This window comes from Loa loa (genome assembly GCF_000183805.2).
Source record: "Loa loa unplaced genomic scaffold supercont3.643, whole genome shotgun sequence".
NCBI lineage: Eukaryota > Metazoa > Nematoda > Chromadorea > Rhabditida > Onchocercidae > Loa > Loa loa.
Genome location: NW_018108823.1, coordinates 9,903 through 21,810, shown reverse-complemented (window position 1 = coordinate 21,810; position 11,908 = coordinate 9,903). Strand labels below are relative to the sequence as shown.

Here is an 11,908-nt window from a genome sequence, read left to right as displayed (position 1 = left end):
TAATACAAGAACATTCAACCCGATATCTTAAATCAAGTTTACGAAATATTTTAATATACCTATGAACAAATATTTGCAAGAAAGATGAAATGAGCAAAGCATGTTGGTAAAATTAATGAAGCTTTAAATTACAAATGAAGAAGAAACAAACAGACTATTTGGAAGTATTCCATGCTTTCTGTTATTTCGTAACACAGAAAAAGATGCACAAATATACACATTCTAACGCATACACACATAGTTCAAATATTTGATAAATAACAAGTAAAAAGTATTCTTGCGGTATAAAGGAGTAGAGATTTAAATTTCTCAACCCTAACTGAGAGGAAATATATTTGATACAGATCATCATAATCTGCCCTTCACTCATCCTCTTATTTTCATCGTATTTCAAACTTTTGCACGTGTAGTTTGCTTATATCAAATATATACAAATATACATAAGTGATAATAAATAATTCTACATTAATGTTATCTTTGAAGAAAAAGATATCAAGCAAAGCTAAATGATAAAATGTAAATCCACGAGATCTATGCTTTATCTGCTACACACTGATATGAACCGCATAAAAACTGAGTAAATATTTTAAATATTCAAGAATTCTACATCACAGTGTGTAAATGACAAAATAAATAGCTAACGAAAAAATAAAATTCAGAAACTTGAATGCGAAATAATCATCCAACTGACAACAAAATAGAATAAGAAAATAGGATAAAGTGCCAGCATTTTTCGTCTCGGTGGTTGTGAACCGGATATGAACAACATAGATGCTGAAAAAAAGATCTTTTCAGAATTGCAAATTTTCTTCCAATTATTTTATCCATCCCTGTTTTTCTAATTTGAAAGAAAAACAGAAATTTTTATTTGGACCTTACTAGTTTTTTGTTTTTTTAGAAACAATATGTGATTCCTCTGTTGAATGTCTTAGCTATGGTCAAAAAATTAGTAGCAGTAAAATTACCATATATTGCCCATATGAAGCCAGCCGTGGTGACTAGAAGACGCAAAGCGAAGAGAAATGCTGTCTGCTCGGAGTTTATTTCAATAAATTTGCATACTACAGCTGCCAAACCAGGAGGCAGCAAACAATAACCAAGCACACATAACGATTGAAAAAATGATCTGGAAGGATCCACAACTTAGTCTCTGATCAGCATATCTATTTTGACATAACTCAACTGCAAAAAAGAAGAGTCATAAAACACTTTGTGCGTTTAAAAGAAATTAACCATGCCTAGCCATTTCGGTAATGGCGCTCAGTCCTCGGCCACTAGAACCTCATGAATAGTTTAAATTACTGGCATAATTGGCATATACAGATGAGAATTAATATTCTCGTAAAGTGTCTAGTTTTTATATATGAAAACACTAATGGAAACAAGAGTTAATAATTAGAATTCCACTACTATGAACTATTTTAGGAAAAGTCATCTAATAATAAGAAATTTTTGTCTTGTTACAGTTGAAAATAATAAAAAGCAATTACATGTTACCACCAATCAGTTTTGTATTCAGAGTGACAACGCACGAACCAAAGAATGTCAACATAAAAACTTCGGTGAAATGAGGACCTTTGCCACTTTTGCCTCCTTGTAACATTCTTAAATACAATAAATCAGGCGTGCTTAATGCAAAATTAGATTGGATAAGTGTAAACACAATTCTTTAATCCCCTCTTTTCTTATTTAGCAAGGGAGTGAAGAAATGATGAGAACTAATGTAGATGGCAGTAGTGTGACGGAAAATGAGATCTGATATGAAATGATGATAAATTTAGTGAAGCAAACCTCTCGGAGATGACACAATCGTGCATCAAAACAAGAGTCATGATGCCAACTAAATCCATTATTTGAAACAATGTAAGCCAGCGCAAGTCAGTATAGCAGCGAAATAACTTACAACGAGATGAACACACATAGAAAGAGTGGTCCCCAAAGGTCCCAATCGCGCAGTAACTGTTGACTACTTTTCGGCACCATAACTTGCCCAAATTTTGCAAAAACAGTATGCAAATCCCGTCTCTAAAAAATGATATTTATTAATGCAACCAATAACAATTTAACGAAAATAATCATTATATCAAAACATCACGAACTTTTGACCAAGATACAAAGGCTTTTTAATTCGCACAACGAAAAGGAAAAAGGTCAGAAAAAAATATGAAGTATGAGAATTGCTCCTCAAATGGAAATTTTGGAATTTATCAACAGTTCACTATTAACAACAAAAAATAATATACAGGAACTAACAACAGTATCCCACACCGGTTCATCCAAAGTATCAAAATCATTATTTAAACCAGGTTCAATACCGGAACGTCGTGTTTTTGAGGAAGTTACTCCAACGATTTCTCCACTCAAATCATTATATTGATGGTTACGTCTTTCCTGTTCCTTCGCTGAGATTTCTTTTTCCAGCTAAACGACTTACTACTCATATCACCTAATGTTTATTGCTGCAATCACTTATACTCTAATTAAAATACAGATTAGAATGGATGTTTTGACAGCATCTTCAGGTAGAGTATATAATTACATTCAATATGCAGTTTTGTTTCTAGCTATGACTGATTACATATTGAAAATGCAGATGATCTAGCTAAATTTGTCTCGTAAAACTAATAAGTTTAAGTAATAAACTGACCAATTCAATATCAATTGCAGCATTTCCGAAACTGTGAGCCATTTGCAAATTCGGTGGAAATTCTGCACCAAGTTCTTGAAAAGGATATAATCATGAAGTCATACTCTAACTGAAGTAATTCAAACTCTGTTACGATATATCTTATCCGGGAATCGTATTTTATCACGTATAAGAAAATATGATTTCTAGACAAAGCCTAACATATTGAGACAAGTTATTAAATGAACTCACCAACTGAAGGATGAGAATACACGCTCTGGCTAACAGCCAAATTGACCAAAATATTTTCAGTAGCTGGTACTGTTGTAGTTCCACGATTAACGATTGATATTGGTGACAAGTGTGAAGATGACACTGTGTCAGACATACGACATTTGTTTTCTCGAGATTTCACCTGCCTTCTAAAGTTGTAGTAAACGTTTGATAAAGAAAAAAGAAAATCCCCACAGAATTTGTTCCACTTGAAACTTGAGAGTGACTAAATGTCAGCTAAACATATTAGTCAAACCAATAAAACGCCATACCCATGTAATGAGTAAGATTAATGTTTAAAAACTACCTGTCTTACCACATGTCGATTTCACTTGTGACTTATCTGCTTCACAGTTCAACTGCATTACTCTAATGAATTTGTAAATATCACAACTCCAAATACCTCTCCAAAATATATGAATTTCAAGAAAATTTTAAGCACTAGAAATCATTGGATTTCACTAATTTGCTAGTCTACGAAGAGAAGAAAAATGAACGGCTTATGTAAAAAAAAAATAACAATGATCAAAAACACATCTTTTTGTATTTTCTAATATAAAACATGAAATTATCTATTATGGCAAAAGGTATTTCTTTGATAAAACAATTTTAAGGCACTAGAAACATATAATATGCACTGAGATATTTATTCAATCCAACAAAAACAAACAAAATAAGCTGTACAATGCCGATCGTATCCAAATATTTGTAAAAACGGTAATCTCGAAATACCCTATTTCAGTTTTCACTCTGGAATTACAATAAAAAAAAAGGAAAAATCGAAATGGATTCATAACTGCACTGACGCTGCCCTTTACAAATTTATGCACTATCTAACACAATAAAAACAAATTTTTACTGGTATTTGAAATATGCAAGAGTGAGAATATTCTGGATAATTCTCCATACCTTTCCATCTTATGGCTGTAACAGCGGAGTTTGGACTTTCACAAATGCAGCAGAAGGTGAAAAATAAGTTGTAGAAGAGGAACCAACATGATCAGGCTTCACTGTTGGGTTTACAATTTCTAATCCCAACACAGGTGTAAAAGTTACACTTGAAGCAGTGCCTGCTGCTCGTGAACGGATTGACGTTACACCACCCATTGATCGTTGTCGTTCCATTGTTTTTTGAAGCTTTTGTGACATTCTAAACGAGCATTCATATCTGAGAAATATGAGTGGGAAGTCGACAAAATAAAATACCAAAAATTTTTAGTTGCTTCCCCAGTAAAACGAAAATTTTGAATTAGGTGTGCAATTTACTTTTTCATCAAATGTTTTTGCCTCGCTTACGGAAAGAAGAAAAAAGTGAAAACCCATAGCAGCAAGAATTCACACAAGTCGATGAAACAAGAATATAGCATCATCCTACCTGGCTCTTGTTTTCGGATCGACTGTGGCACTCCTAATGCGGCTTCCGGAAGATGGACCACTTAGCGCTTGCCCAAGCGAAAATCCCATATTTTCTTGGATAACGTCTTCAGTTAATTCGCCAAAATTCATACGATTCGATTTTTTCCTTAATTCAGTCATGCCTAGTCGTTCCTTCATTTTTCTTACTCGACGACCTCCTCGTTTCTTACTAGCCTTCAAGGAAAATTTGCATGGAACTAAATCAAGTGATTTCAGAGCAACCAAAAAGTTGAAGAGATTTATTCCGTTAGAAGTGTCGCTTTAGTGCAATAGCTCCCAACCGGTAGTCTGCGAAAACAAAAATATGTCAACAAAAAGAAGGTCAAATTAAAGAACCGATTATTCCTGAACCTGTGATTTCTGCTACAAACAAACAACAAAATAGTACATGAAAAAGTAGGGAAAACTACTACTTCATGCTTTTCATGTTAATGGTAGCATATTTCCATGTAATGATCAACGAGCATGTATTTTCCAAAACAGGCTAATGATGCGCCCTCTTGCATCGTTTCGTCAGCACAATCTCTTATGGCTTATTTCAATTTTCCAAGAATACTCGTAGTCACATTTCAACATTGGCAATGGGATGTTAAGTATACAAGAAAACTACAAGGAAACTTTACTACAAGAAAATTGAAGTAGAAAATCAAAGTAGTTAATTAAAGTAATTAAAGCAAATTCAAGTGGTTTAAAATTAAGGTAAAACTAAAATAAAGTGAATTAAATGAATTTCGGAGTTGGATAAAAATTTGAAGATTTCATTAAAATGCATGAAAAAGCATGGCAGACAATATTAACCTTGTCCAAAGGTTTTGGCAGAGGTTTTGCAGCCTTTACTGGTGGAGGCTCCAACATTTTCTCTATTTTCTGTTTTACTTGTTCAAATAAACTTTTCCCAATCGAACCATCTGATGCCTCATGAATAAAATCAACACGTGCAGCGAGTGTTGTTTTCGCTGCCAGTAATCGAGCAGCTTTCTGTCTAAAAATACATGACAGTATAAAAATGCATCGCAGATGGGTATTTAGATGAACATTCTCATGAATAAATTTGACGACCTTTTACGTAATTTTTACACCTATGCTAATAACCGAAGAAATTACACATAATTTTTACACCTATGCTAATAACCGAAGAAATTACACAAAATCCGTGACCGGAAACGATGATACCTCAAGTCTGGTGGAACTCCTTGCACAATAGGATGAAAGAAAAGGAAACCAGCATGAGGTAATACAGCTGTTGAACTAAAACCAGTCAGTGTTTTTTTCTGTGCGCCAAGAATCAATACATTGCAGGCGGGAAGGCGAGCCAGTGGAGCAAGACCTAAAAAAATACTTTTAGCAGAAGAGAAAAACAAGGAAACAGGGCAGATTGACTTCTGCTACTTTTTAATGACAAAAGTTATTTCTGTATGTCTGCCTTAATTCTTTCTCTTCCATTAGCTGAAACTCGTATACTATGAAACAGTAAAACTGCAATACGAAAATTAACATCCCCAACTTTTTTCATTATGCTAGAATTGACACTTATTAACTGAAAGCGTTCATTCGAAATAAAAGATAATTTGTAATAGACACTACCTCCAGCTTTAGCGACAATCATTGCTGCTGTACCAGCTCCCAAGATTTCGCATAGATTTGGTGCAATAAGCGCCATTCTTGACTCAACTAGTTGATACATATTAAGTCGATCGGTGTGCAACTGTTCAGCCATATCGCAAGCTTCTTGTACTGCTACCAATTCATCTGGTTCCAACGCTTTCCCTTGTGTAGTTGATGCTGTCACACTAACCACAATGCATGTAGCGGGTGCCAGGATTTCACTGAAATTAATAATTTATTAAGTCAGTCCAAAAATCCTTAGCACCAGGAATATGATAAGGCCAAAAAACGAAACTCAGAAATCAAATTACTTTCCTATTACTTATAAAAAGGGATCCTCATCAGAAAAACAACGAACCTCAAAATCTGCTTATTTTGTCCTTTAGTCGAAATATCATTCCCTAGAAGTTTTACAGTTGCCAAATATTCTAAAGCATTCGGCACCAGAGACTCTAACTCAGGAAAACGTTTTTCATATTTGTCACGCACAAATTTATGAATAACATTCAATTCCTGATCCACTTCAGCTGCAAGCTACAAAAATGGTTTAGTTAGAACCGAAGCCCCCTTTCGTTCACTAGCATTTATGAACAAAAAAGATGCAAATGTAGAAAGCAGCAGCTGGAAATATAAGTATATAATCATTACATATAAGTATCTTAGAGGATATACGTTATTTCAGATAACATTAAGCTACTCCTAATGAAGACAAAGAAGGAATTTTCTTCTTTTACAAATGATAGTATGAAGCCAGGTTGAGAATACTCTGCAACTTATTCATATAATAAATGTTAAGCGAAGAATATGCACAAATAAAATTTAAATATAACCAAAAGATGAAAGAGATCGATTACCTACCCCAGAAAGTTCCACAATCAATTTATACTGAGGATCCGATTCCAATGGCTTTGTAACTGGTGGGATTTCTTTCAAATTCAATTGCTTCTGCATCTTGTCGATAAGATCCTTGTAACTACAAATAGTTACAAAATAACAAGGATGCACAGAATCAGAAAAATAGCTTCCTACAAAGCTGACGTTTATGCTTAAGGAAGATGGAACAAGTTTTATAAATTGTAGGTGAAGCAAAATTAGAAACATCGCAGTCCCTATTCATTTAGAATTGAATGTTTGAAAATGGAGTTTTAAGCAATTTTACTAACATACTTTTGATTCGCCAATAATTTTGCCACGGATCCAACCCGGTCATAAGCACTCATAGATGGTAACTGTTCATCCACTTCTTCCAAACCTTCTCCTCCATCCTGTTCCGTTTCTTCCACCAATTCTTCATCTTCTAAATCTGCCAATAGCTCATCCGCAAGTGACATTCTTGAGAACAATTAGTCGTAGTAATGTCAACCAAGGCCAGACGAGGATTACCTGTAAAATTTCATAGAATTGGATTAAGTTCTAATCGGAATCTAATTTTTACCTTCAATATCTACTGTTTCTCAGTGCAGGAGAAACAAGAGAATGGACTAATTGAACGCTCGATTTTATCCCATATTTTCATACAGCCAAATATGTGCCTTACAAGGATGAAAAGCTATTTTTTCCCATATTGCAGCCAAAATTATAACATATGATGTATTCGTACAAATGAAGTTTAAATTTAACTGTTTGCTTTGCAATCCCCTCCTTTTACGCACGTTTGAATGTAAGGACTGACTTTTTACAATGTGCATATATGTCTTGGTGTTATAATTACTATTAATTCTCTAAAGACTATGTAAGCAACATCCTAAAACGTCCCTAAATAACTCCGCTCGTAACGTTAAGCGTAAAAGACTATCTGGTAAAGTCAAAAAAACAAATTCCCGTCGAACTCCACTGTTCTGTCATATTTCTTCCAAACCTACTGGTTGAGATATAGTTTGCTAAAATTTATTAAGTATCGGTGCAGCTTATTGTGGTACATAAATCGGTCGTGATGAAAATTTTTTGTCTTAGCCAAGTTTTCTAGTCAATTTTATGGGAATCGTACGGATCCCTCATTCTATTCACTCTGCTATTTTAAAATGTATCAGTATTATATAAAGTAAGCAAACAGTTCCTTTTTCACAGGGCTATTTTCTTCTACTTGATTTTTAACTGAAACCATAGTGTTAAAATGTGACATATGACAAAATGGATGGATAGAATTACCATAACCTTGCATTCATTACTGATTTAGATGTTTTAATAATCTCCATTACTGTACTTATGAGAGAGAAAACAGTTAGTATCTTATATAATTTTTGTGCATATACATTTAAGCGTGCGAAATCACTTTTTTTGAAAAAAAAAATCTTTTAGCTTTGGAAGTCTTGAAATGATCGAAAAATATGGGCGAAAATTTACAAGAGTAATAGATACTTGTAATAATTCTTGCGTTATCTCTTCCAACCTACAAAGGTTATCCTATAAAGAACATTCGTAATTTAAAAGTTGTAGTAGCTGAACTAATTTTGTCATTTTCATATATTTTGGTTACTATTTAAGTTTTCTGATTGGAAGGAAGTATATTGCAGTTCTATACAAATTTTCTTCCTTCATTGTCATCATTATCATCGTTACAAAGTACTGGAAAAAAACATATCAGAGTCTATTTGCATAAACAATTTGGTAATGATGGAAAACAGGTATACTGGAAAAACAAACAAGTGGATAAATCAATAAAATTATATCATCATCATTCAGTATGCTACAAAAACTAACATTTCCATTGTCTTATCATCCTCAATACTATTGTTGTTCCAGTAATAACAAGTGTTCATATCAGGATTGATTTTTCCTTGTTTTTTTCTGCTTCATATCCTTACTGATTAATTTGAAGGAGGCATTCACCCAACCGAAAATAATTTTGAGATTACAGTATAATTTTTGAAGCCTAATTTGAAATATTTCTTACCTCCCAACAAACCTGTCAACTCGAAGCGATATTCTCTTCCCATTAAGTTGGCTACCTCTTTGGCACTACATTTAACTAACCGTCAAGATCTTCATCTTTACAAAATACGTTAATCTGCAATTTTCAAGCAAAAAAGAGGAAAGAAGAGAATGCAAGAAGACTTCTGAATGAGTCGTATAGAAACTGGTACTGTCTAGAAAAAAAAAAAGAAACGGAAGTATTTTCAATACGAGACTCATTTAGTTGCAACTGAGTTGATAAATTCATAAATTTGCAGCATTCGCATATTTTACATTAAAAAAAAAAAAGTGTTGTGTAATTAAAATGAATGTTAAACCATACAAAACATAACGAATAAGTAAAGGAGAATAACCATAACAAATGAATTATAATCAGAAATTTGAAATTTGAGAATGAGTTTTAAAACAACAACTAAGCATAGAAAATATATTGCGCTCTTGTAACATTTTCCCTATAAATAAATGAAACGATAAATAAATTTCTCAAGATGATTATAAAAATTCTAATACATCAAAGATCAAAAAGTGAAGCAACTAAAATGGTATCTTTGCTGGTAATGAAAACATTTGTCGATGTTGAACTTTCCAATACTAAAGCGACCCTGTTAAAATTTAAGTCAAAATTTTAGGTCACGATTTCAAGTGCAGCATTAAAACCAAGGAATTCACCCATCCACGATGAGTTCAATCTGTATCTGACTCATTTATGATAATTCTTCTATTAAAATAGTTTCACAAGAACGAATGTTTCATACAAATTGATTATGAATTGAGAAAATTTAGGCAATATTGACAAGCAATCATTTAATCTTATCTCATTAAAAGTATTTCGGACATGATCAACTAATCAACTGATTCAGATTATCCATAATTTTCTTCAAACGTGACGAAGATTTGAAGTTTTTTCTACCTGTTTAATTGATAATACCTCAAACTTGGATAATTGATCGCAACAATTTTGTTAATATAACAATGAGCTCGGCAATTACAATTTCGCTATAACAAATTTATAATGATGCCAATATGAAAAGGAGACCCACTGATGATCGATACATTGGATAGACAATCTAATTGAAATACATCTTTAAAACGAACGCATAATTTTAGCTTATATTTTACATCGCACAGTAAATTCACATATGCAACAAATTATGTACAGCGATATCAAATTTACAACAAAGAAATTAACTGATTCATTGCTTTTCTTGTCATTTCAATGAATTTCAGGAAATTTTTAAAAAAAATGGATGCAGTTAAATATAGAAACCAATTGATTGATATCCAGGACTATATGAGATCGCAAATCTTTGTAAACTTATTCAAACTGAAGAAACAATCGACAATATATCGAATCGACAATATACTGGTAAAAGGAAAAGGCATAAAATTAATCCTAATAATCTTTTGTGACCAAAAATTACGAAAACACTGCGACATATACTCGTTGACTTTTATGTAGTAAACGATTGTCAGATGTTTTTGTCTTCTACCGTTCATGTCGTTCCCGGCAGTTAGGGTTGTCACGACGAGAAGTAAACGCAAATTTTATGAAAGATAAATTGTATGCACAATAAAGTTTAAATGAATATTCAAAAGGATCAACTTTTCATAACATCATATCCTTCTTTTTTTGTGTCAAGAAGAGAATTACATTGAATATCCAAATCTGAAATTGAGTATTCAGAAATGAAAAACAAAAAAGTCTCCAGATGTTGATGTAAGAGTAAGAAAATTACATTGTTCGTTCAAATTTGAAAAAAAAAAAGGAAGAAAAAGCAATTTGAATCGTTTCAAACATACAATGCAAACAATATCTTTTCTTTCTAATATGTTAACCATTTTCTCCCTTCTATACCACATCTTTCAATTACATTACAGTAACCATTCCATTTCATTTGTAGATTGGGCGCATTTATCCTTCCATTTTACCGATAAACTGAATGTATGATCGTATTGTGGCAGTCCTTAAAAACTCGAAGAATACCACCGTGTTTAGTAAGGATGTAAGGATGTGACAATAATTGCCATTCGTACATTCTTTTAGTTTTACTGCTTGAAGTTTTATTGCTATAAATATGGTTTCAATGGATTCCCTCACTATTTCCGCTGAATCATTTTTCACTCATTGGTGATAGTTTTTGGAAATCAAACGAAAAGAGTTAAATTGTTGGATTATTCAAACATTTTTTTCCAGTGTTTCTGTAATATTCTATTTAATTAGATATACTTCAATTCAAGAATTGACTTTCCTTACATTCATCCATTTCTATTCTTTCTAAATTCCAAATTAATTGGAACTTGTAAAATGAAAAATTTTGTATTAAAAGTATTTTGTGCTAGAGTTACAAGATTTTCTTTATTTCCAACTCAAACATGGATAATTAAATTATTAGATAAAGGAAACATTATTAATATAGCATAACCATTAAGAATTACAAACATAAATTAACGCATAAATAAAAGAGGGGAAAAATGTTATCCTGTTATGTGCAGGATCTATATATACATCCTTCAAAGATTTGTTTTACTATTACAAGGATTAGTGCCTTTGTTGGATTATGATCCAGGTTGGTACATACAAATTAGTATATCATTACACATTCATTTATGATTGTTTATTTTTTTTTTATCACCGAATTTTGCATTTATTTGTGACAACTCACATTGAATGAGTTCTTTTTTATTCCAACATTCCTATAACTTCCCATTCATGTTTGATATTTTCATTTTTTAGCTAAATTGTTGTACCTTTTTTGACATAAATTGTGCAATATTCTGAACTATTCAGAAGTATTTCTAAAGTATTCTTGCTCTGAACTATTCAGAAGTATTTCTAAAGTATTCTTGCTCTGAACTATTCAGAAGTATTTCTAAAGTATTCTTGCTCTGAACTATTCAGAAGTATTTCTAAAGTATTCTTGCTCTGAACTATTCAGAAGTATTTCTAAAGTATTCTTGCTCTGAACTATTCAGAAGTATTTCTAAAGTATTCTTGCTCTGAACTATTCAGAAGTATTTCTAAAGTATTCTTGCTACTGAACTATTCAGAAGTATTTCTAAAGTATTCTTGCTCTG

General features: G+C 32.4%; 2 protein-coding genes across 2 annotated transcripts; both read right to left on the bottom strand.

Annotated features, from left to right (window-relative positions):
• Nucleotides 1-655: 655 nt before the first annotated feature.
• LOAG_08732 (hypothetical protein) lies at nucleotides 656-3,014 on the bottom strand (the record flags this gene model as incomplete). Its single annotated transcript, XM_020447787.1, has 7 exons — nucleotides 656-774; nucleotides 966-1,126; nucleotides 1,491-1,604; nucleotides 1,904-2,025; nucleotides 2,254-2,421; nucleotides 2,648-2,721; nucleotides 2,879-3,014. 7 exons carry the CDS (start codon nucleotides 3,012-3,014, stop codon nucleotides 656-658), a joined length of 894 nt encoding a protein of 297 aa, XP_020302020.1.
• Nucleotides 3,015-3,531: 517 nt separating this feature from the next.
• LOAG_08730 (serologically defined breast cancer antigen NY-BR-99) lies at nucleotides 3,532-7,309 on the bottom strand. Its single transcript, XM_003144259.2, has 8 exons — nucleotides 7,088-7,309; nucleotides 6,779-6,893; nucleotides 6,279-6,454; nucleotides 5,900-6,141; nucleotides 5,489-5,642; nucleotides 5,114-5,297; nucleotides 4,275-4,489; nucleotides 3,532-4,049 (listed from the first exon to the last, which is right to left on the bottom strand). The coding sequence occupies exons 1-8, from the start codon at nucleotides 7,249-7,251 to the stop codon at nucleotides 3,818-3,820; spliced, it is 1,482 nt and encodes a 493-aa protein (XP_003144307.1). The 5' UTR covers nucleotides 7,252-7,309; the 3' UTR covers nucleotides 3,532-3,817.
• Between the last annotated feature and the right edge of the window lie 4,599 nt (nucleotides 7,310-11,908).